The sequence below is a fragment of the Magnolia sinica genome, chromosome 2 (assembly GCF_029962835.1).
Source record: "Magnolia sinica isolate HGM2019 chromosome 2, MsV1, whole genome shotgun sequence".
Classification (NCBI taxonomy): Eukaryota; Viridiplantae; Streptophyta; class Magnoliopsida; order Magnoliales; family Magnoliaceae; genus Magnolia; species Magnolia sinica.
Genome location: NC_080574.1, coordinates 94,119,379 through 94,145,354, shown reverse-complemented (window position 1 = coordinate 94,145,354; position 25,976 = coordinate 94,119,379). Strand labels below are relative to the sequence as shown.

The window sequence follows — 25,976 nt, the reverse complement described above, 5'->3', positions numbered from 1 at the left end:
GGGCGTAATGGGCGACCCCCCGATTTTGTAACATAACGGCCGTTACTGACCCGTAACAACTAGCCCGTAACGATCGAATAACGGTCACTTTTTTTCTCTTTTTAAGCTCTGTTTTTTCAATTTTTTTTAAACCACTTGCTTCCAAACTCTTACTCAATCCTTCTAGTACTATTTTCAACCAATCTTGGCTTGGTATTTGAGATAAAAACACATTATATTACGGATTTTCTTGAATCGAGCTCCGTGGGCCATTTTTCAGAAATTTGTCAAAAAATAGGTATTTATACTTTTTATTGTATGTTTTGTTGTTTTAATCATAGAATATGATGTGTTAATCATAGTAGAACATGTTAATGTGCATTTTACAGATTTGTGGTGCCATTTTATATTTTTTTTATATTTTTTTCTATTTACGCACTGATTTTGGCCCTTTTTTTAATTCGAAAAATCATTTTTTAATGAATGGTTTGCTGTTTTAATCATAGAATATGATGTGTTAATCATAGTAGAACATGTTAATGTGCATTTTACAGATTGTAGTGTCATTTTATATTTTTTTCTATTTACGCACTAATTTTGGCCCTTTTTTTAATTTCAAAAAAATCATTTTTTAATGAATGGTTTGTTGTTTTAATCATAAAATATGATGTGTTAATCATAGTAGAACATGTTAATGTGCATTTTACAGATTTGTGGTGTCATTTTATTTTTTTCATATTTTTTTCTATTTACACACTAATTTTGGCCATTTTTTAAAAAAATTTGAAAAATCATTTTTTAATGAATGATTTGTTGTTTTAATCATAGAATATGATGTGTTAATTATAGTAGAACATGTTAATGTGCATTTTACAGATTTGTGGTATCATTTTATATTTTTATATATTTTTTTCTATTTATGCACTAATTTTACTTTTTTTTTTAAATTCGAAAAATCATTTTTTAATGAATGGTTTGCTATTTTAATCATAGAATATGATGTGTTAATTATAGCAGAACATGTTAATATGCATTTTACAGATTGTGAATACATATTTGTATTAAGGTAAGTATTTGTAGCAGACAGCTCACAGCAGTATTATTGGAAGAAGCCAAGCACACACTTAACACTGCCGAACTTGTATTTAAAATAGCTCCCCTGACAACCAATCAAGTAATCCTTAATCAAGTTGCAGGGGAGTATATCAGACACTACTAATTTATTTTTTTTAATATCCTTGACTTGAGGATGACAGGTCATAGATAGGAATCACAGTCACGTCCACAGGTATGTTCAAGAAATTCCTCAAAAATAGTTGCAAACACCTAATGTAAGATATTTTCATATTACATTCATTCTAATGTATCTATCATTGATAGTAGATAATTAGAAAATTAAATATATGAATTTTGTAGTCAAATTCAGGTTATCTGGTTCATAAATTCATCAGACAGTCCGATACAACTTCTCACCAAAGAGTGGACCGTTACACCACCATAAACATGTTCCAATTTATAAATGAATGTATATTTGGAATGCTTAGAATATTCTGGATTTAATCCATATTTTTTCATTTTTTTTGGCAAAAAAAAAAATTTGCGCCGTTACTCGCCGTTACGCCCCCGTATCTGTATCGGTTTTGGAGGGCACAGTTATGCCAACCGATACCAATACGGGATACCTTGGTGGGATCGCACCTAGGATACTGGGATCGCACCTAGGACAGTGGGATCACACCTGGGATACCAGGATCGTACCTGGGACAGTGGGATCGCACATGGTGTCCTTTTTTTCAAACTTCTCTCTTTCTTTCAAACTACTCAATTTCTTTTCAAGCTTCTCTCTTTCTTTGCAGCTTCTCGATTATCTTTTTCAGACTTCTCTCTTTCTTTCAAGCTTCTCAATTTTTTTTCGAACTTCTCTATTTTCTTCAAACTTCTCTTTCTTTCAAACTTCTCAATTTTTTTCAAACTTCTCTCTTTCTTTCAAGCTTCACAATTTTTTTTTTTCGAAATTCTTTCAAACTCACACCAAATGGATGTTCCTACTCCTGTTGAATTAATTTTCATCCTGAATGGCCATTCGAATGCAAATGTTTTTCAACAACAAGCAATTTGTGGACAGGACCAACAGCAACAGGTATTGGGTGATTGCAGGAGGGGGATCTGTGGATTGTAGCTGCCCTTTGGGGATTGCAGCTAGGATCTAGGATTGCAGCGGTGTTCATACATAAACAACACCATCCTTACCACACATCGAGGTGTGTATATATATATATATATATATATATATATATTCTTCTTCTTTTCTTCTTTTCTTTTTTTCTTTCTTTCCCTTTTCTTTTTTTCCTTTTTTTTTTTGGTAAGGAAAAATAGGAAGGGTGAGGAATTGATATGTTGGAACAGGATTAGGATGTGGTAGGGTTGGAAGAGTTTTTTCTTTTGTAGAGTTAGGGTTTAGTGATTTTGAGATGGGGAAAAAGATGAAAGAAAAGAATATGAAAGATGATGGATGGATGAAGGGGAAAGATGAAACGTTAGATTGAGATGAAAAAAAAAAAAATCACCTTCTAGTTTTCCCAAGAGTAGAACTTGCTCTGATACCACTTTGATGCAAACCCAAAAGGAAAAGCAAATAAATCAACAAGAAAAGAAAGGGATTGTGGGAAAAGACCCAACAATCCTCTAGCCGAATGCTAGAGATCACAAATGCAAGAATGTGAGCAAGCTCAACAGCCCTCTAGTCTAGAACTAGAGACCACTCTCCCTCCCTTCAACAGCCACCATAGAGAAAATAAGGGAATTTCATCAAAAGAATATTAATCAACTTGTCTTATTCCATAGGCCATAGGTCCTATTTATAATTAACCTTACAATATGTAATAAAAGATATGGAATCTAAAAATCTATGAAAATAGGAAAGCACCTAAATAACAAAGCATTCTAATTAAGATAATGCCTAAAATAAGAAGATACTTAGATAAGTAAATATTTAAAATTATTCCCTTCCTAAAATAAAGATATGAAAGAAAGAGCAAATTTCCAAATCTATAGATTTGAAAAAAAAAAAAAAAAAGGTGGGAAGTGATGATGGGCTAAAAAAGGAAGGTGGTCCTTTTCTTGTATACACATACGGAGCATGCACGTGTGGGATGTAGGATAATTGCATCACCCGGATCATGTATAGGTGCATTGGTTGATGGGCCAGGGATGTCTGCACCAACCAGTGAGGGGATGTCCTTGCAATCTTGCTATCAAACAATTGAAAAGTTGGTGTCTCAAAACTTTCGAGCCTCAAATCATGGATAGGTGCATTGGTTAATGGGTCAGGGATGTATGCACCAACCGGTGAGGGGATTCCATGCAATATTTGCTATCCAACATTCGAAAAGTTAACGCCGTACAACTGTTGAGCATCGGATCATGAATAGGTACTTGGTTGATGGGCTAGGGATGTCTGCACTAACCAGTGAAGGAATGTCCGTGCAATCTTTGTTATCCAACAATCGAAAAGTTGGCGCCTCACAACAGTCGAGACTCAAATCATGAATAGGTGCATTGGTTGATGGGCTAGGGATATCTACACCAACCAATGGGGGGGCAAATGGAATCCCATATCCAAAACAATATCCGCAGTTCTTACTGGCTCATTCAGATCAACAGACAAGGGTTCCTGGACCACACTTGTAGATCTTTCTCTATATACGCAGGTATCTAAACATTGACCAGAGAAAATCATATACACCAGGACATCTTCATTGTTTCTGATAATTGTAGACAAAGTGATACAGTACTCTGCACAACGTAAATAACATTTATTTTAACCTCGTATCTCTCGAGTGTTGTCTTTGTAATCTTGTACATTTTAAATACGAGATCCTTGTATGTAATTTTAATGCTCACAATGACAAACTTAGATTCGTCACCTTTATACGACCATCTCTCTTATTTAAATACTAGCTCCTCATCATAATGGCACAATATGGGCCAGAGAGTCATGATATTCAAATATTATTATAACTGAAAGGAAAAAGCTGGGGCTATTAGACTTAAAAGAACAGTATAAAACTCTCAAACAAATCTCCATTGTCATCTATTTCAAATCTCCATTGTCAATTCCAACAAGATGGTGTTGAGCTTAGTCCAAGGACGTCCCATTGTGCATTTTTAACAAGATCACCATTGAGCTTAGTCTAAGGTTGTCTGTTGTACACTTTCAACAGGATCATCATTGAGCTTAGTCCAAAGATGTCCATTGTGCATTTTCAACAAGATCATTGTTGAGCTTAGTCCAAGGATCTCCAATGAGCATTTCCAACAAGATCACCGTTGAGCTTAGTCCAAGAATATTCGTTGTGCATTTCCAATAGGATCACCATTGAGCTTAGTCCAAGGATCTCCATTGTGCATTTCCAATAGGATCACCATTGAGTTTAATCCAAGGATATCCATTGTGCATTTCCAACAGAATCACCACTGAGTGAGTCCAAGGATGTCCATTGTGCATTTTCAATAGGATCATCGTTGAGCTTCGTCCAAGGATGTCCCTTGTACATTTTCCAACAAGATCATTGTTGAGCTTAGTCCAAGGACCTCCGTCGTGCATTTTCAACAAGATCACCATTAAAATGGACAAAAATATCCGTCTTCACTCTTCATATATCAAAAAATAAAAAATACATGTTACACCCACCCTTACGTCAATATTGTCCCGAAAAGGATGGCAACTAGTGCTAGCCCCACATAAAGGACGGTTGTTGCCGGAGAGTGGTCCTATGCTGTGGGAAAAAAAAAAACTCGAAAAAAACCTGGAAAGAGTTCTAGGTCCCATAATTGAGAGTATCGCCAGAAACATGCCGAAAAATCGACAAATTGGTCCCACGAGGGTAGGAGCAACAGTCCAACAGCTTTTGTGGTAGTGGCCCCCTCTCTCTAAAACAACAAAAAGTTTCAGAACGTTGCAAATGAAGTCCAAGGCTAGATCTTGGCCCCTTTATTGGTTTTCAGACTGGTTTTGTGGCGCCTACCGTGCGTAGCTGCTGAAATTCACTCTGACCATTCGAATGGGGATTTGATTTCAAGGCATGGCCCCAAGAATGAGGGAAGAAGATATCAAAAGAAGATATCAAGGGTGGACCAAACCAAAGGAAACAATTCGGAACAAAGGGTCACCATTATCTCCATTTGGGGGGCCATGGAGGGCTTGAATTAAGATGAAATCAACGCCTTCTGAAATTCCAAGATGCCCTGAATAAAATGAACAGACCGGATCTCCCATGGAGTGGGCCCCTAATCCTAATTTCGTGGGACCCATTACACTTTTACAAAAAAGATGTTTTAGCTTCCAAGGCACACAATGGTCATACAGCTGACAAGGGCATTTTGGTCCCAAAAAAGCTCCAAAAGCTGACATAGGGCCAAAAAATAAGATTTAGAAAGGTAGGGTCAATTGCTTGCAATGATCAAACCTTGGAGACATTATCGTAAATAAATAAATAAAAACCCAATTTACGGAGGGCAACAGCTCATGTCAAATCTTCTTCCAGTAGATAATGGTATTGTACCCATCGTCTCTGGTTTTGGTTGAATAGCCACACTCACTAGTCACCAAGATTCTTAGTGGTGATCATTTCTATAACAAATGTCATCATCTCCCCATAAGGTGTTCTCTTGTTTGAGGGGTGAGGAGATGGTAAACCATCAGTGATTCAAGCTCCTTAACTTTCCAAATAGGAAGTAACATCTTTGACATGTATGGAATCTAATGGATGCTGCTGCAATCTGTTGTGGAGATGGTGGAAATGTGGGTTAGCAGCTCAAGAAACTCGTCGGGGTGTACATTTAACAGAGAATATTCATACCTTAAAATGGCATCTAGAGAAGAGAAAAAACAAGTAATTTGTGAAAATTCCAAATTACGATTATTATTTTCCTCGGCTTGGACAACTTTAGCTTGAATAGAAACTCAATCAGACTTTTTGAACAATAAGATACCTTATTAAGAGAATAATTCAACAGTTGCGGCATCAGGAAATTATCCCCTAAGGATTCAGATAAGCTTAATAAAACTTTAGAAGTTATAAGACCAATATTTCATGCCTCCAATTCTTATTTGGAACATTGCTTTCACACCAGGAGCAAAGTTGCAAACTAGACCCACTAGGAGCTTCAAAGAAATAGTTATATCTGTGTATCTAAATGAAACACGTGTACAAAACCTCCCCACTCAACAAGCAAGCTGTTTGTCATATATATAATAACTTTCACAAAGAAAGCAGTCAACAAAAAAGATTATTTGCAAATAGTTTAGAGGCTTACCAAATATGTTGACACCAAGTCTAGCATAAATTGGGCTGAAGAAACCATCAACAAACTGAATAAACCACCATGTAATAAAAGATGTAACTGCGACGGGAAAAAGAACTACACTGCAAGATGACAGTAGCTTGAAGTTAGGTTTGAAAGAACCAAAGAATAAGAAGGAAAATATGCTCAAGAGAATCAAATCTCAAGCAATGTGGGAGCTTATTACCATCCTGTCATGAACTTTTTTGAAATCCAACTCTGGAGGACAGCATAGCAGGCCTGATCAAGTTCAATACTCAGTAATATTACATACTTTGGTGAATAAGCAGAGAAAAATGTCAGTAAAAAACTTAGATGCTTCTTGCATCGACCAAGCAACACACATACACATGCATATGTATGACTACTGAACAAGGAAGCATCCTTCTTTACTATAGACGGTCACTACCTGAAATGTTACTACCCTAGTCAGGAACACAACCAACTTACACAAGCTTAAACTATGACACAATATCCTTCCCCTATATAAATGCATTTTACCCTTGCCCCACTAGCATGCCCAATCCTTCATCACTAGCATACTGAGCCCTAAAACTGCCAAATCATCTAAGTCCAACAGTCGTCGAACTCAAGGGGGCACCAAATTCACCAGCCTCTCCACACAAGGATAAATTGCACACTCTCATCAGCATCTCTACACAAGGATAAACAACATCATCCATGTAATACTGCAAGGTTCACGAGTGTAAACAGCGAGTCTATGCATTTGAATCAACTGAACTCCTACTTGTTCAAAAGCAACTAGTGATTATTGTGCTTTTATACAAGTGAGTACTTTTGTTAATGAATGTGTGCAGATCAACATCATATACGAAACACGGAGCACAAAAAGATATCTTGATTGGTCCTTCAGCGACCAGCACACAATATGCACCTGAGGCCTATCTTAGGACATGCAATCCCCATAGGACATAGTCAAGCATCAACATGCCTCAAGCAAGTCCCGTTGGGGCATCCACCATCTGATCTGTGCTATCACAATCATTGTCCCACTAATGACTCAAGCAATGGGATTCTTTCAACGCTTCATAGCTTTAAAGACATTTAACACTTTGCAGCCAAAAGATGTCTCACACTGAGTGGCAATACAGATATCTTGATGCCCAATGCAAGATAGATACTCTTGATGCCCATACAGCTAAAAGATGCCCATCGATGCTTAAAAGCCAGCAAGATTGCCTACAGGTAACAAAAGTCTTCTCAAACACTAAACAGCCACACCTGCTAGAGGACATTGGCATCAACAATCTTTGACACTCATACCGTAAAAGACCAGGACCACTTAATCAATATCAGAGTGCACACACTTGTTGCAACCCGGATATCGAATCAATGAGATCTCAATACCTGAATCGCAAGATTGTTTGAGTAGAGAGTGGGAATTAACATTTATTGATATTCAAACTTCTTCTCTTACAAATAGTTAAGAAAACTCACAAACTCATAAAATATGGAATGCTCTACCTCCCATAGCAGACCACCTGTAGACCCTAAAGACAATCCCTATGAAATTTAATGAAGATCCAAATCAATCTACAAATTATAACAATCCTACCTACAAAGATTTGGCCTAAAATAACAAAAAACAAAACTACTAAATAACTCCAAAATCTTCAATCACATCTTCGACATCAGCCCACCGATCTATCAAAATTGGTAAATGCAATCTCTAACATTTAGCCCAAATCTTGCAACAAACAGTTCAAAATCAGCACATGTTGGGCCATGGTAGGCCGTGGGCCTACATCAACACTGCACTTCGTTTCTGACACTGCATATAGCAGTTGAATGTTTGGTCTTCCCTTTTAATCAGGAGTTTTCTCCAAAGAGATGTAATCAATGATTTGTAGTATGCTACGGCCAAGAACGCACAAAGATCTCACTCTTCACTAAAACCATCTAAAAGGGAGATTTGTTTATTTCTGGGTGTCATTCTTCCCATCTTTTTCCTATGTAAACAAAGATTCAGAATCCGTAAACACGCCCCAAGCCCAGACAATTTATCCAACTTCAACTACTTGGATGGACAATGCCTCTAAAATCTCGGACACGTGAAGATCCTAACTCCTCAACTGGAGAGGGTTGAGAGAAGCATAAACGTCTAGACAGAACAAATGTGAAAGAGTAGAATGATGCGATCTCCCAAAACAGGAGATCCTTACGGCAAAGCGCACAGGTCCAACAGATCAACGGTGTCAATAGCAGAAAATATGGTTCTAATTGGATATTCAAGAAGTGGATATGCTGACCTTGCGGGTAGAAGAATTCTGAGAATTGATGAGACATTTTTCTGGATCCTCGGGATCTTCGTTGCCTTGACTTAGAGGAGTTGAGGTGGATGCCTCCTTTTCTTCCGCCATCTTCTTCTCCTAATCTCCTCTGCCCTTCTTTCGCGTACCCGCCCCTGTATTTGCCGGGAGCAGGGGCTCCCCGGGTAACACCGCAGTAGGTGTTCCCCTGAACGTGGGGCCCACCTTGATGTGTGTTGTATATCCGCGCCGTCCATCAGTTTTCCCCGGCTTATTTTTGGGCATAGTCTCAAAAAATGAAGCGTATCCAAAATTCAAGTGAACCAAACTAAGGAAACGGTGGCCGTTGAACATACACCATTAAAAACTTCCGGAACCATCGTGATGTTATTTGCACCCGCCGTGCTAATAAGGTCGCAGATGCATGGACGAAGAGAACACAAATATCAGCTTTAACCAAAACTTTTGTACTCCCAATAAGGTATTTCTACAGTCTCTCTACCGGAATGTGTGGTATGTTGATGCAAAAATCTGGTTAGTCCTTCTTAGACCTGCGTACCTGCATAAAGATCGAACAAGGAAGACCGTAGCTAAAGCAAGGGACCCTCTGATGCCAAAGTCAGAAAAGGAATCAGGATCTAGTTGAGTATCGAGGGTTCAGGGCTAAGGATTGTGTGTACCAATCACTATTAGAAGTGTCTTTTATTTATAGTTCAAGAGAGTGGTGATGTAGAGAAAATCTCCATATTTAGTAGATGCGTATTGTAGAAGAATTTATATCCCGAATGCTTAGCAAATCTCCTGAGATCCTTGGCGAAGATCTTGGAATCTCGAGCATATTGCAGATATCCTTCAAAGACCTTAGGCGGATCTCTATCACGATAGGCTTCCTGGATCTTCGGCTAGGATCTCGAGTGAATGCGATCGGACCTTGATAGGAAGCGGGCTCTGCCAATCTAAAGTGTGCCAACCTGGGACATGCTGGCCTAGGTCATGCCGACCTGTCTCCTTAATCGAGCGGTTGGGCTCCATTGAGGTATATAGTCCTTCTAGCCTATTGGCGGGACGTCAAGCTTGACCTCATCTCCTTCTCGGCTTCAGAGTCGGTTGTCCGGTTAAGATGTACCGCAGTCACTATCGTCTTCCTCATCGTCGTTGTTGTCATTGTCGGGCAAAGGAACGGAGTGTTCATGATGAACTCTAGAAATCTTGGAATCGATGGAGGTGGTGCTCTTACGGGCATGTTCCTCAGCCATGGACCCTAAGTAGGAAGCGGACTCTCATGGCGACCGAGCTTCTTCTTCTTCTCCTTCCCTCTCTAAACTGTTCGTCGAAGTTGGTTGTATCGAAGTTGAAGGTAGTTTCTGATGCTGGAGAGAGGAGAACGGAAAGGCTTATTATTTACTTGGTTGAGCATATAAGGTTTCAACCTAACCTTTTCTCATAGGTCAATCCGTTTTTCCCCGTAATAATAAGCCCCTCCTACTTTCAAGTTTATGAATCAGGCTTGAGAATTAGGTCGGACTCGGTCAAGTCGGATGTTATTAACCAGGGTGTTGAGTCGGTTCCTCATTAATGTCAATTTTAAGTGGCGTGCATAGGATTCGAAGCGTCTCTTTAATCATAACACGTGGTGTACTCGAGACGGTATGCTCACGGCTCAAGGTCACATGCGCCGTCAGAGAGCCTTTTCGGCGTCCGACCAATGGGGCGATGACGTGTGGCGCATGCTTTGGTCATGGAGTCATACAACGAATGATGAAGCTCCACATGTCTAAGCGCGGGTGTCGAGGAGTCATTCTTGCAGCCGTAATAAATACGGCATTTAATGTTGCATGGTCGTTTTTCGTATAAATTGGGGAAACCCTAATCGAGCTATAGCACCCCAAATTTCGAGGGTCGAGCAAAGCTCAACTCCCGAGATCCAATGCATTACTTATGCAACATAGATAATGATGTTTAAATGTTGTCCATGTTAGTGCATTAAACATGAGGGGGATTATACTAAAACATCATATCATACTCGAAAGACAATTTAATTTAGCAAGCGAAAGACTGAAACACACACACACATATATATATAAGTGCGTGAGGGTGTCGCAACCTCCAGAATATGTGTATGATATCAGGCTGAGTATAAACATGTATTGTTTCAAAATTTACAAAATATCAAAATGTACATGTCCGACTAATCCATATAATCCCTGTGATCCCGTCGATCAGCACATGGTCTACATAGACCCGCCTGATAGCTATACATAGGAGAACTCCTCCTCCTCAAAGAAGTCCACGTCAGATGTATATACTCCGTCATCACCTGCATCTACAACAGAGTCTAGTTGGTGTTTTAAAACACCGTCTCAGATTGGGAGTGAGTGATCAATTCAGTGGTACTATAAGGCAAAGGTTAACATGTTATTAATTCAGTCAAGCAGTAATGATAAAGCAGTACGACAATCATATCCTAAGTACTCTTGTTAATGCAGGGATGGTATGTTGTAATGATGCATGCACTCGCACGAAGCTCCCTCACAAGCGATTCCGTCAACCATTCTCGCATGACAAACTCCCTAAACGCGTCCTTCATCGCCAAAGCACATGCAATGCAGTGCATGATCGTGTTAGCCAAGTGCTTAATTAGGCTTATTCATACAACAGATTTGGGAAGCTAAGGCACCTCCCTTTATATCACTAACCCCAAACGGAAATCTATCTAAGGTCGTCAATCCTAGTTAATTACATATGATAGGCAAGTTGTAAGGTATCCCCCCTAATGAAAGCAGTGGATAGGCAAATTCAAGAGTTTATTGATTAGATAATTGAACTCAAGTCTATAATTTTCAGTTATCAAAATTCTAACTACTATCGACCTAGACTAAGTATTAACTTTGCCTTTGGAATTCGCAAAATATCATGTTCACATTCTTGTATATAAAAATATTATTTTGAAAATGTTGAAAATTTTTCCATAAACCTAAAAAAACAAATTTAAACCTAACTGAAACCTAAAAATAATAAAAATAATAATAAAATAAACTGAAACCCCAAAAAAAAAAAAAACCTTTACATGGACGACTATCCACACCCCCCAACCTAAATTCTACATTATCCCCAATGTAATGATAATATAATGAAGAGAACAATAAAAATAAAAGAAATGGTGGATAGTACCTACCATGAAAAACTCACCTGTTATGTAACACTAAAAAATTGAATATGATACAAATCCTATACAAATACTCCGTCAGACTAAGAGCATCAATTTGAATATTCTGGCTCATGAAGAGGGAAGGACTCCTCTCCCAAATGAAAGTTTTTCACATAAGGCTTCAATCTCTAACCATTAACCTTGTACATATTACCATTACGTGGATTCTCAATTTCAACAGCCCTATGAGTATAAACATTCTTTACAATAAAGGGGCCTGTCCATCTTGATCTTAACTTTTCCGGAAAGAACTGGAGATGAGAATTGTACAATAGGACCTTTTGCTGAGGTTCAAAATTCTTCCTCAGGATATTTTTGTCATGAAAAGCTTTGGTTCTCTCTTTATAGATTTTAGAACTTTCATAGGAGTCTCTCCTCACCTCCTCTAATTCATTCAACTCTAATTTTCTTTGTCCACTTACTTGTTTCATATCAAAGTTTAATTTCTTTATTGCCCAGTAAACTCTATGTTCCAATTCCACACGCAAGTGGCAAGCCTTCCCATACACCAATATATATGGAGACATTCTAATCGGGGTCTTATAAGCAGTCCTGTAAGCCCATAAAGCGTCGGATAGTCTGAGGGACCAATCCTTCCTATCTGGCCTTACAGTTTTCTCTAAAATGTGTTAGATTTTTCGATTTGAAATCTTAGCTTGCTCACTCGCTTGTGGGTGGTATGGGGTGCTCACTTTATGCTTGATGTCATATTTCTTCATCAAAGCCTCAAATGTCCTATTACAAAAGTGAGACCCGTCATCACTAATGATGGCCTTTGGAGTTCCAAATTTAGAAAAAATATTTTCCTTGAGGAATCGTACGACCACTTTGTTGTCATTGGTCCTACTTAGAACTGCCTCAATCTACTTTGAAACATAGTTCACACCAACCAATATATAAAGAAATCCAAAAGAAGATGCAAATGTGCCCATAAAATCAATACCCTAATAATAAAAAATCTCTAATGGTAAAATTGGGGATAAAGGCATTATGTTGCGCCGGGACACTCTTCCCAACCTTTGACATTTATCACAAGCAACACGGAAAGCATGGGTGTCTTTAAACATGGTAGGCCAGTAAAAACCACACTATAGGATTTTTGTAGTGGTTTTCTTAGCAGAAAAATAACCACCACATGCTTCCATGTGACAAAAGGAAATAACACTCTAAACTTCATCCTCTGGGACACAACGTTTAAAAATCTGATCAGTCCCATATTTATATAAATACGGGTCATCTCAGAAGAAGTTCCTAACCTCAGTTTCAAAACGCTTCGTATCTTGTGACTTCCAATGATATGGCATTTTTCCCGTTACAAGATAGTTCACTATATTCGCATACCAAGGCAATTTGGAGATCACAAATAATTGTTCATCAGGTAAAGTGTCTTGGATATGCATCTTCTCAGTGGAATCATCTAACACCAATCTAGAAAGGTGATCGGCCACTATGTTTTCTACTCCTTTCTTATCTTTTATCTCTAAGTCAAATTCTTGGAGTAGGAGGATCCATCTCAAAAGTCTCGGCTTGCATCCTTCTTAGATAGCAAATATTTCAAAGCCGAGTGGTCCATGAAAATGACCACTTTGGATCCCAGCAAGTAGGACCTAAACTTATCCAAAGCAAAAACTACTGCAAATAACTCTTTTTCAGCTGTTGAGTAGTTCACTTGAGCTGAGTTTAGAGTTCTACTCATATAGTGAATAACGTAAGGCCGTTTATCTTTCCTTTGGCCCAAAACAGCCCCTATGTTATAATCACTTGCATCGCATATTAGTTCAAAAGGAAGTGTCGAATCTGGCGGACGCATGATAGGTGCAGTGGTAAAGGATGATTTAATTTTATTAAAGGCACTTGCACACTCATCTGTTTACTTAAATGGAACATCCTTTTGAAGAAGATTAGTTAAGGGTCTAGTAATGGCACTAAAGTCCTTGATGAATCTTCTATAAAAATCAGCATGTCCTATAAGTGATTTAATATCTCTAACAGTTTGGGGGATAGGTAGATTAGCTATAATGTCGAGTTTTGAGCGATCTACCTCGATTCCATTTTTGGAGATAACATGGCCCAAAACAATTCCCTTTTGAACCATGAAATGACATTTCTTCCAATTTAAGACAAGGTGTTTCTCTTCACACCTAGACAAGACAAGAGATAAATTGTTGAGGCATTCCTCAAAACTACTCTCAAATACAGAGAAGTCGTCCATGAAAACCTTAAGGAATGTAATGCCCTAAAATTCGGGGGTCGAGCATAACTCAGCTCCCGAGTTCCAAAACATCACTTATGCAACATATTTAATGATGGATGAATGTTGACTGTATTAGTGCATAAAACATGGAATAGATTAAGCCAAAACACAGATATGATTCAGGGATAAGTGAATAAAGCAAGCGGAAGGCTCATAAAAAAATATGTGTACAAGTGAAAATCCCTGAAGTACATATACAAGCCAGATCGTATGAAAGTGTTATTTAACAAAATTATAAGTATCAAGTTACATCATTTCAGTTCCCAAAAAATCCCAGAGATCCCGCGCATCAGACCAAGGCTCGCTAGAACCCATCTGAAAACTACATAAAGGAGAAGGTAGCCTCGTCATCATCCAGCTCCCGCTCTGCCTCAGAAGTCGCATCCACATCTGCAACATCAGAGCCTAAGACAGAGTCTGGTGGGTGTTTAACACCGCCCCAGAAACGTGGGAGTGAGTGATCAACTCAGTGGAACAATAAGGCACTGGTTAACATGTTATCAATTCAATCAAACAGTACTGATAAAGCAGAACAATTAAATAAATCCTAAGTACTCTTGTTAATGCAAGGATGTATGCAACATGATGCGTGCCCTCACGCGTACACCCTTAGCGTCTTCATCTTACGTTACGCATGACATCGCCTCAAAGTGCGCCACATCTACAAAGCACATGCAAATGCGGTGCATGGATATGATTACCAAGTTGTTATTAGTCCATTTCACACAGCCGGATTGGGAAGCTAAGATACCTTCCTCATATCACCATCCAAACAGTGATCCATACTAGGGTCGTCAATCCTAGATATTACACATGATCATATAGTTGAGGTCGTAGCAAAGGGCTCGTCACCAATCAATGCACGCCTTTCATGCCTTTACTACCACAATTTGGCTCGTCACCTCCTTGCGGTACCCAGGTATGTTCGAGGTCACTACAAAGGGCTCGTCACCAATCAATGTAGGCCGACAACACGAATATAGTGTCCCATACCACCATAATCGGCTCACGAGTTTAGTTGCTCACTGGTCACTACGGGGATGCTCGTCACCCCAGCGTAGGCCGACAGCTCGACCACGGTGTCCCATACCACCATGTCCGGCTCATGAGTCTTGGCGGATCGAGTACCATAGTTAATAGAATTTCACTGGTAAGTTCGGTACCCTAGATTCAAACAGTAGCGTCCAATACAAGGTGAACATACATCAGACAATCGGGTTACTTGACGAACTCGACTAGCATAAGCGCACGTTGAATTGAACGACATAGAGTGCGCAAACACTCCGCGTGGCCAAACCACTGCCGACAACTCTAATACGACTCGGGTTCATCTAATACGTCCTACGTGGCGAAAGCAATCTCAACCATGAACATAGGGTCAATTACCGATTTCCTGGACTAATGCATAGCCCCAAACATCTTACACTACTACAGATGTTCATATGGAATGTAAAACAATAATGGAACAACAACTCCAATCATGGTACATACGCATGAAATAACCCCAGGGTCAAGGTATCTTTTCCACTCTCTCACTATCTCTCTCTTTTCCACTCTCTTCCAAACTAGGGTTAGAGAAAATCGTATGGAAAAGAGGGCTAGGGTTTAAGGACTACAAATAGGCCTATTCTTGATGAAAATAACCCCAGGGTCAAGGTATACTTAGGTTATAACCAAAGTAAGCCTTTCTCGATCCAACGAAGCACTTCTGGTGGGCCTATAACCACGAAAGGTCGGACTTAAGCTCCTTGACCATGGATCTAGGTCAAGCTGAGTTTTCATACTGACCGGCTCTTCAGATCAGCTGTGGCGGACCACACTCAATTCAACGGTCACGGAAACTCGATCAGGTCCACAAGTACTAGGATATGCCTGGGCCAACTATCCTGATCAGAGGGTGAAATTGGGTCAGAATCTAACGGTCAAATAGCTTAAAATCGTCGCGCAAGCGACACGACTCAGATTTCATAAAAAGCTTAATAAATTCCAACCGTTCTCACACTCTTCACTCCGAGCTTAAGCAAATCGACCCAGAACATCACATGGACTTGATTTTCGAGGTGATGGTCAAGCCCAACCTAGTGACCGCAACAGCCTAAGATCATCACCATCGGACTTTCGACGCGCGGTCCAGGTCCAGTCCAGATCTTTCAAAAATTCTCCAGAACAACTGGATTTAGCGATGGATCCCAGATTTCAGAGTAACGTAGCGCTCACTAATCTACAAGTTTAGAGCCATGCAGATACAATTTAAAGTGATTGATGCAAATTTCACAAGCAATTGAGTATAATGCTAATTACCCCAAAAACAACTACTTAAGGAAAGATTAGCACAAAAATTCCAAGGTCGTTACAAGAAACTTCCCAACCATATTTGAAAAAATACTTAACATACACCGTTGGAAAGTTGTTGGGGCGTTACACAATCCAAATGGCATCCGTTTGAAAGCAAACGTGTCAAATGGACAAGTGAACGTGGTTTTCTCTTGGTCTTGCAGGGCTATCTCTATTTGGTTATATCCAGAATATCCATCAAGAAAACTATAGGAGTGAATTGCTACCCTCTCTAAAACTTGATCAATGAATGGTAGAGGGAAATAGTCCTTCTTTGTGACCTGGTTCAATTTTTTATAGTCAATGTAAACACGCCAACCAGTGGTGACACATGTTGCTATGAGTTCATTATTAGAATTTTGTATAATAGTTATTCCGGATTTCTTTGGGACTACTTGAGTTAGACTCACCCAAACACTATCAGATATTGGGCAGATGATTCTTACATGCAATAATTTGATCACTTCATTTTTTACAACTTTCATCATGTTTGGATTGAGACGCCTTTGAGGTTGTCTAATTGGTTTGGCGTCCTCATCGAGGTTGATCCAATGGGTGCATATGGAAGGACTTATACCATTGATGTCAAAAATGGTCCAGCTTAAGGCTCCTTTGTGGTCCCTTAGAACTTTCAACAATTTAATCTCTTGATCATTCTCTAAAAATAAAGAGATCACCACAGGATAAGTTTTATTTTCACCTAAGTATACGTACTTAAGCTCATTTAGTAGTGGTTTTAAATCAAGCTTTGGAACATTGGTTGGTGATGGCAGAGGTCGCGAGTCCTCAATAGATAGGATTTGAGTGCGCGGTCTTCATTGGTACATATCAATGTCCTGGGTGGTAGTGCTCTCATTATCATCAGAAATTTTAGCAAGTACTTTTTCTAAATTAGAAATTTTCAAGTCCCCAATGACTTGAATCAATTCCTCAGTCAGACTAGGTTTTAATTCCTCTTCTTCTATCAAGCAGTCCATGAAATTCAGCTCATGGATCTCATTATTATCAATGGGCTGCTTACATAGATTGAAAATATTTAGCTCTAGAGTCATGTTACCAAAAGACAAGTTTATCATTCCATTCCTGCAACTTATGATTGCATTTGAAGTTGCTAGGAATGGGCGGCCTAAAATGATGGGAACTTGAGCGCTAGCATTTACACATGGTTTAATTTCTAATACAATAAAATCCATGGGGAAGTAGAATTTCTCCACTTGGACTAACACGTCCTCTAAAATTTCCCTTGGTACCTTAATGGAGCGGTCCGCGAGTTGAAGTGTAATCGTGGTTGGTTTAAGCTCGCCTAACCCCATTTGTTTGTAAACTGAATAAGGTACTAAGCTGATACTTGCACCCAAATCTAGCAAAGCATGCTCAATTTGGAAATTTCCAATAATAAGAGGAATAGTGGGACTTCCCGGATCTTTGTATTTGGGTACAACCCTTTGTTGAATGATAGCACTCACTTTCTCAGTAAGGAAGGCCTTTTTGTGCACATTTAATTTCCTCTTTACAGTGCGCAACTCCTTGAGATATTTAGCATATGATGAAATTTTTCTAATAGCATCAAGCAGATGAATATTGACAGTAACCTTTTGGAGCACATCCAACACATCTTGATATTTCATGGGGACAGTTGAATTCCGAAGTCTAGATGGGAACGGAACTGGAGGCTCATATGACTTAGTCTCTTTATCCTTTTGCTGTTGCGGCTCTTGAATCATAGCCGGTTCATCATTTTCTTGAGACAGTGGCTGATCCTCCGGTATTTCTACCGGTTGCATTATCTTGTTATCGACTTATTTTTCACTTCTTAAGGTAACGATGGCCTTAGTTTGTTCATGATGTAGCTCACTTGGATTTGAGTCTCCAATGAAATGTGTGTTTCTAAGGTTTGACACAGGTTGAGAAGGAAGGGTGACTTTTTCCTTAGCATTTAGTTGAATCTCAATCCTAGCCACAACTATCTTTAATTCCTGATTTGATTGGATTAGAGACTGATTCATTTGATCTTGAGAGTTCATGAATGCGGTCAATGCATCCTCCACAAATGATTACTTTGGTGGGGGCACATATGGTGCATTATTAGGTTCCCCAAAGAAGTTTTGTGGAGGCATTTGAGGTGCATTGGACGCATTAATTTGTGGTCCATTCCTCCAACTAAGATTAGGATGGTTACGCCAATTTGGATTATACGTGTTTCCCATTGGTTGCATAACTGACCTTTCGTAATTATTTATAACATTTGCTTGATCAAGCTCATGTGTGATATTTTGTACAACTAAGATTATTGGACAATACTTTGTGTCATGGTCTGTACCACCATAAATGCTACAAAAATTACCTAAGGAAGTGTTTGCTTTAACCATATCAACCTTCCTAATTTCTAAGGCTTCGACCTTTCTAGCCAATGCAGCGAATTTTGCATTAAGGTCATCTTCCTCTCTTGGGACATACATTCCCGCTTTCTCTCTAGGAATAGGTCTAGTTTGGTCTGATTTAGCAGAGACATCTCATGTCTTCTCTGCTAACATATCCAGAAAATCCCAAGCCTCATTATGATCTTTGTCAAGAAAGGTTCCACCACACATCATCTCTATGAACTGATGGGTATCTATGGTGAGCCCCTTTCGGAAAGCATCAATCACGTGTCATGGTTCATAACCATGATATGGACAAGTAATTAGACTGTCTTTGAAGCACTCCCATGCTTGAAAGAATAGTCCATTCCCCTTTTGGGAGAATAACATGATTTCTTGTTTTAGTGCATTTGTTTTGTGCTCGGGAAATAACTTTTTCAAAAACTCTCTACTTAAGGCTTTCCATGAAGTAATGGTATTAGGTCTTAGGGAGTTGAGCCATGCTTTGGCCCGATCCTTTAGAGAAAATGAGAATAACCTAAGCTTAAGTACATCCCTATTGCCATTATTTACTTGTAACGTTGCAATTATTTCTTCAAAGTCCTGGAGGTGCAAGTAGGGGCTTTCAGAATCTAAACCATGAAATTTCGGAATTAATTGAATTACACTTGGTTTAAAATCAATGTTCCCTGTGTGAGCAGGAAACACTATGCAAGATAGCTAAGGTAAGTTTTCTTCTAAGTGCAGAGGTTCATAAGTAGTATCCCGTGAATACAGGGTCAATCCCACAGGGAGATGAATTGTGAGAAGGAAAAAATCAAATGCAAAACAAACTAAGTAATAAAAACTAAACTAGTGATTTGATTTTGAGATTTTTGAATGGATGTAATTCAACAAAATAAAATAACACCCAAGCTTCAAAGTTTCACACATAGGTTAATGTTCTAAAATCATGATGACTTGGATAATATAACTAGGATCTGAGCACTATGGTCAGCCTAATCGAAAAATAAAATAGTTTAAATATTTTAATAAGTGATATAAAATATTAGAAAATTATGGATTTGCACCATTGGCATATATTCTCAAGCATCAGTGATTTTAAGAATTCAATATCAATGAGATAATGAAAATCAAAGAAATATAATAGGTTGAGAACCTCTCCTATCTAGGAAATCTAATTGATCTAGTGTAAGCCTATCTATCAATGTGGATCTCATATATTGGAAATATATGGATCTCACAAGAGGATAAAGAAATAAAACCTAAATAATAGATAACATGCATACACCATTCTTCTCATCATTAAAATAATCAATCATCATAATCTTAAAGAATTATTAAACCCATGTGCTTCCCTTCTAGCTTGGGCTAGAAAGAACTTAGAAAAACATAATTAAAATAAGAAAGAAAAAAGAAGAAGAAAGAAATAAATGCAAATAGAAAAGATCTAAAAAAAAAAACTTATAAAGCTCTAATAAAATTAAAAACTCTATAAAAAACCTAAATTTTGCTTTCAGATGCCTTGAATGATGTTTAGGAATGCCCTAGGAAGCCTTATTTATAAGTAAGGAACTTCAATTTTCGTACAAAGTTGAAAAACCCTAAAAATCGCCTCAAATGTACGTATTTTTCCAAAATAGACTTCTCGCTGCACAGTTTGTTTAAAATAGATTTTCTGCTGCACAGTTTTTCAAAATAGACTTTAGAGCTTCATCACTTTTCAGGACGATTTTAGGATTCTTTACTTCAAATCTTTGATTATTTTCATTCCTCACTTGGTTTTCTTGGATCTTTACCATGTGAATTCTTCAATCTTGGTCTCCTAAAATCCATTCCTTGCCTTGGTGATTCTTGAGCATCAAATCCATGCTTATAACACCAATTTTCAATCCAAGCACTTAAATTCACCCTGTAACACATAAATGAGTAAAATAGAATATTAAACGGATTCATGTTCATAAAACCAAGATATAAATGGGGAAAATTATGCAATATTTGAGTCTCAACGTTTATACTCGAGGTCACTAAGGGGAGACTCATCACCTCAGCGTAGGCCGACAGCTCGAATATAGTGTCTCACACAACCGTATTCGGCTCACGAGTTTTGGGTTACTCACTGGTCACTACGAGGAGGCGTGTCACCCCAGCATAGGCTGACAGCTCAACCACGATGTCCCATACCACCATGTCTGGCTCATGAGTCTTAGCGGATCATGGTACCATGGTTGAATTGGGTCTTTTCATTGGTAGGTGGTACCTTAGATTCAAGGAGGGATGTCCATACATGGTAAACACACAATAGGCCAATTGGTTTTGTTAGATAAGTTCGGTTGGTACGAGCGCACGTTGAATTAATCGACATAGAGCACATAAGCACTTCATGTGGCCCAACCATTGTCGATAATCGTTGTACAACCCGGATTCACCGAACGTATCGAATGCGGCGAGACTAATTCTGTCACTCAAACGGAAATTGTTACCGATTGCCTGGGCCAGGTTATGGCCCCAATCTTACTCAAGTGCAACAGGCAGACACATGTGATAATCATATGAGCATTTAACAAACAATCCAAATACAACACTCATTTGAGCATTTTGTGAACACATTCATAAATTTCGTAATTGAAATTATAATTACATAAAGGAAGCTATACATATAGATAAGGTAATTAAGAATCCTATCTCAATACTCTTATTAAATACAAATCATCAACCATTTCTCATTCAGACATTTTATCAAACACTTAAACTGCACATTACTACATACATGACTAGATTATTTACGACATAAACTATAGCAATTCATTACACAACATCAGTTATAAAAGCATACAACAAACATGGATCTTAGATTAGAAAGCATGGCAAGTAGAAATCACAATTTCATATTCATTCAAACATTTCAACAAACACATGGAATGCATCTTATATTCTACATAGTTCACACATGTATAGTATATCGAAAACATTGTAACTAAGATCATATGACAGCAATCAAGTCAGACATAAATCATTGCTGACATTGAAAGCCTTAAAAACCATGACCTAAATGTTTATAGTCCGCACCTTCCGTCGGAATCCTCGTACGTGGTTCGAATCCTACATTCCTAAATATAGAACAACGAGTACCTAAATCATGAAATAGGTTAGCTATTTCGTCGATTACTCTATTTGGATTCCTAAATCAAGATTAGGGTTAGGATTTTTTACCCAAATCATAGTTGAAACGATTCGCATAGCGATGGTGGGGAGGTGAATCAGCACGTGGAATAGTAGGAGTGAATCCTGGCAACGTCTCCCGAATTCTCTCTCTTCTCCTCACTCTTTTCTCTTCTTTTCTCTCTTCTCTCTCCTAGGGTTAGAGAAATTCGTATGGAATGGGAATGGGGTGGTTTAAGGGCATTATACAGGCCTAAAACTGATGTTAATGGCCCCAAGGTCATGGTATACTTAGGTTATAGCCAAAGAGTGTCTGTTTCGGGTGGACGGGACACATTTGGAGGTCCATTACCTGTTTATGTCATAGAGTAAGTTCCCTAACAATGGATCTAGGCCAGGATGCAATTTCAGCGCGTTTGGATAGGTTGATCAACCATGACGGACTTGTATTAGATCAACGGTCGTTGTCACTCGATCAGGGCCACAAGTTTACCGATATGTGCAAGAAAATTTCTATGAACCATGGGTGAAGTTCGGTCAAACTGACGGTCTGAAATCTTTAATTTCGTTCGCAAGCTAATGGCCTAATTTACTTAAGTTCTGATTCATTTTCTAAAGATATTTGCATTTCTCACACACTTTGCTCAAGGCTCAAGTTATGCGTTTCGAGATACTATTTGGGCTCGATTCCCGCGATGGTTGTCAAGCCCAATAAGCCGATTATGTAACGCCCCAAAAATCGGGGGTCGAGCAAAGGCTCAACTCCCGAGATCCGTCGCATCACTTATGCAACATAGAAAATGATGATTAAATGTTGTCCTATTAGTGCATTAAACATGAATGAGATTACACTAAATCAACATATCATACTCTAGAGAGAGATAAATTAAGCAAGCGGAAGACTGTGTTAAATATATAAAGTATATGCGTGTTTCACAACCTCCAGAGTATGAGTGTGTTACTGGGTTGAATATATACATGTTTTGTTCCAAAATATACAAAATGACAAAATATGACTAAATCATGTAGTCCCTGCAATCCCGTCGATTAGTACATGGTCTACATAGACCCGCCTGATAGTTGTACATAGGAGAACTCCCCCTCATCGTCATAAAAGTCGGGCTCCGCCTCGTGCACCATATCATCATCGGCAGATAAAATAAAGTCTGGTTGGTGTTTTAAAACACCGTCCCAGAGTGGGAGTGAGTGATCAACTCAGTGGTACTATAAGGCAAAGGTTAACATGTTATCAATTTAGTCAAACAGTAATTAAAAAGCAATACAACAAACATTTCCTAACACTCTGGTTAATGCAAGGATGATATGTGGTAATGGTGCATGCCCTCGCTTACACTCCCTCAGCGACACCATCTCATGGTCGCACATGCTACTCCCACTGTGCCTTCATTACTTAAACACATGCAGTGCTGTGCATGATCGTGTTAGCCGAGTACTTGATTAAGCCTGTTCATACAGCATGTTCGGGAAGCTAAGCTACCTCCCTTTATATCACTTACCCAAACGATGATCCATCTAGGGTCGTCAATCCTACTTAATCACATACGATAGGCAAGTTATAGGGCAATATCACCCCTAATTTAAAAGCAGTGGATAGGCAAGTTCATGAGTTTACACTCAAGGTCACTATGGGAGGCTCGTCACCATCCGCATAGGCCTATTTTATACTCGAGGTCACTACGAGAGGCTTGTCACCTGATCGTAGGCCGACAGCTCGAATACAGTGTCCCATACCACCGTATTCAGCTCACAAGTTTGGGTTGCTCACTGGTCATATGATATCTCAACACCCTCATTAAATATATTTCAACATGCAATTTCTCATTCAGACATTTTATCAAACACTTAGACTACACATTTCAACATACATATAATAAATTAGTTATAACATATGTTATGACAAATCCTTTTACAAAGAAGTTGTCATACGTACAATAAACATGAATTCTAGATTAATAGTCATGACAAGCATAAATTATAATTTCCTATTCATTCAAGCATTTCAACAAGCACCTGGAATGCATTTAGTATACAACCTAGTTTACACATACATGATATATCGAAATAGTCGTAAATAAGATCATATGGCAGCAATCAAGTCAGACATAAATCATTGCTAACATTGAAAGCCTTGAAAACCATAAACTAAACATTTATAGTCTGCACCTTTCGTCGGTACGCTCATTACGAACTTGGTTCATACACCACGTCTTTGTCTACAGCACAACTGCTACCTAAACATTGAAATAGGTTAGCTATTTCAATGGTTTTTCTATTTGGATTCCTAAAACAGATTAGGGTTAAGATTTCTTACCAAAAAATGGAGTTGAAACGCGTTCAGTTACTAGACGTAAAGGTGATTCAATGAGTGGAGTAGCAGAACAGGAGTACTGCAACAAACCCCAAAGGTTTCCCTTCAATCTCCACTCTTTTCTCCTCTTTTCTCTCTTCTCTCTCCTTGGGTTAGAGAAAATTTGTATGGAATAAGAGAGGGGTGGGTTACCAGAAGTGATGTAAATGGCCCCAAAGCCATGATATACTTAAGTTATAGCTAAAAGGCATTTGTTTCGGGCCAATGGAGCTCATCTAGAGGTCCATTGCTCATATACGGTCTGAAGAAAGTTCCCTGACAATGGACTGGGCCAAGTTAAGATTTCGGTCCGATTAGATTAGTGGATCGATCGTGGAGGACCCGTTTCAGTTCAACGGTCATCATCACTCGATCAGGGCCACAAGTATACCAATGGGTGCAAGGAAATTTTCCTGATCCAAGGGTGTAGTTGGGTCAGAATCTGATGGTCTAAAATCTTAAATTTGGCTTGCAAGCGAATGACCCAATTCACTTAAGTTTGAGTTCATTTTCTAAAGATATTCGCATTTCTCACACACTTTGCTCCAGGCTCAAGTTGTATGTTTCTGGATACTATTTGGACTCGATTCTCGCGATGGTTGTCAAGCCCAGTAAGGTGGTCATAACCTTATAGTTTCGCAGTCATCGGACTTTCGACGTGTGGTCCAGGCCCAATACGGAGTTTCAATGTGCTCCTGAGAGCAACTGGATTTTGAGATTGATCGTAGGTTTCTAGGTAATGTTGGGTTAGCGATTCTAATGGTTTTGGGTTTTGTGGTTCGTATAGATAGTGGTTCAAACTAATCCACCAATTAAATCAGTTTAGTACTTAATTAAACTTCGCTTAAATTCTAAAGAATTCGGTCCTTAGTTATTTTTGTCAGAGGTCGTACTCGGGTCTTTATACGGATTTTTTCAAGACGTTACAATCTACCCTCCTTAAAGAAAAATTTTATCCTCGAAATTAGTGCCTTTTTTGCACTCCTCGAGAATCTGAGGGTAGTTCTTACGGACCTCGGCTTCTGTTTATCAAGTAGCCTCTTCCTCAGTGTGGTGAGTCCACAATACTTTCATGAGTGGAATAGCTTTGCTGTGTAACACTTGTTCCTTTCTATCAAGGATACGTGTTGGTCATAGTACATAAGTAACATCTTCACTCAATTGTACTTGCTCCCATTTGATAATATGGGAAGGATCAGGAACGTATTTCTTCAGCATCGATACATGAAATACGTTGTAAACGCCTGCGAGTGGTGTGGGTAAAGTGAGATGGTATGCCACCACACCCACTCGGTCTCGAATCTGGAACGAACCAATAAATCGTGGCATGAGTTTCCCCTTCTTGCCAAATCGAAGGACTCCCCCAACCTTAAACTCTAGCTATCGCCGCCTCGTATCGGCGTAACTCTTTTGTCTGCTCTATGCTATAAGAAGTCGACGCCTGATAATGCCAATCTTCTCTGTGGTCGCCTGCACTAACTCTGGGCCAATCAAACACTTCTCGCTAACCTCTGCCCAGCAATGCGGTGCTTGACATGGGCGCTCATACAAGGCCTCGTAGGGAGTCATGCTAATACTTGCTTGAAAGCTGTTGTTATAAGCGAACTCAGCATAGGTAATATAGTCATCCCAACTGTCTTTGAAATCGAGCACATATGACCGTAACATATCTTCTAACACCTGATTCACCCGTTCC

General features: G+C 38.9%; 1 protein-coding gene across 1 annotated transcript in view; it reads right to left on the bottom strand.

The window, feature by feature from the left end:
- LOC131237274 (protein LIKE COV 2-like) overlaps window positions 1–8,800 on the bottom strand; it is a 52,422-nt gene extending 43,622 nt beyond the window's left edge. Inside the window, exons 1-3 of the mRNA XM_058234965.1 lie at window positions 8,595–8,800; window positions 6,512–6,564; window positions 6,298–6,407 (exon numbers count right to left, since the gene is read on the bottom strand). Coding sequence (XP_058090948.1) covers window positions 6,298–6,407; window positions 6,512–6,564; window positions 8,595–8,705 — 274 coding nt within the window. The 5' untranslated portion in view covers window positions 8,706–8,800. The remainder of the gene's footprint in view (window positions 1–6,297; window positions 6,408–6,511; window positions 6,565–8,594) is intronic.
- Window positions 8,801–25,976: the final 17,176 nt, after the last annotated feature.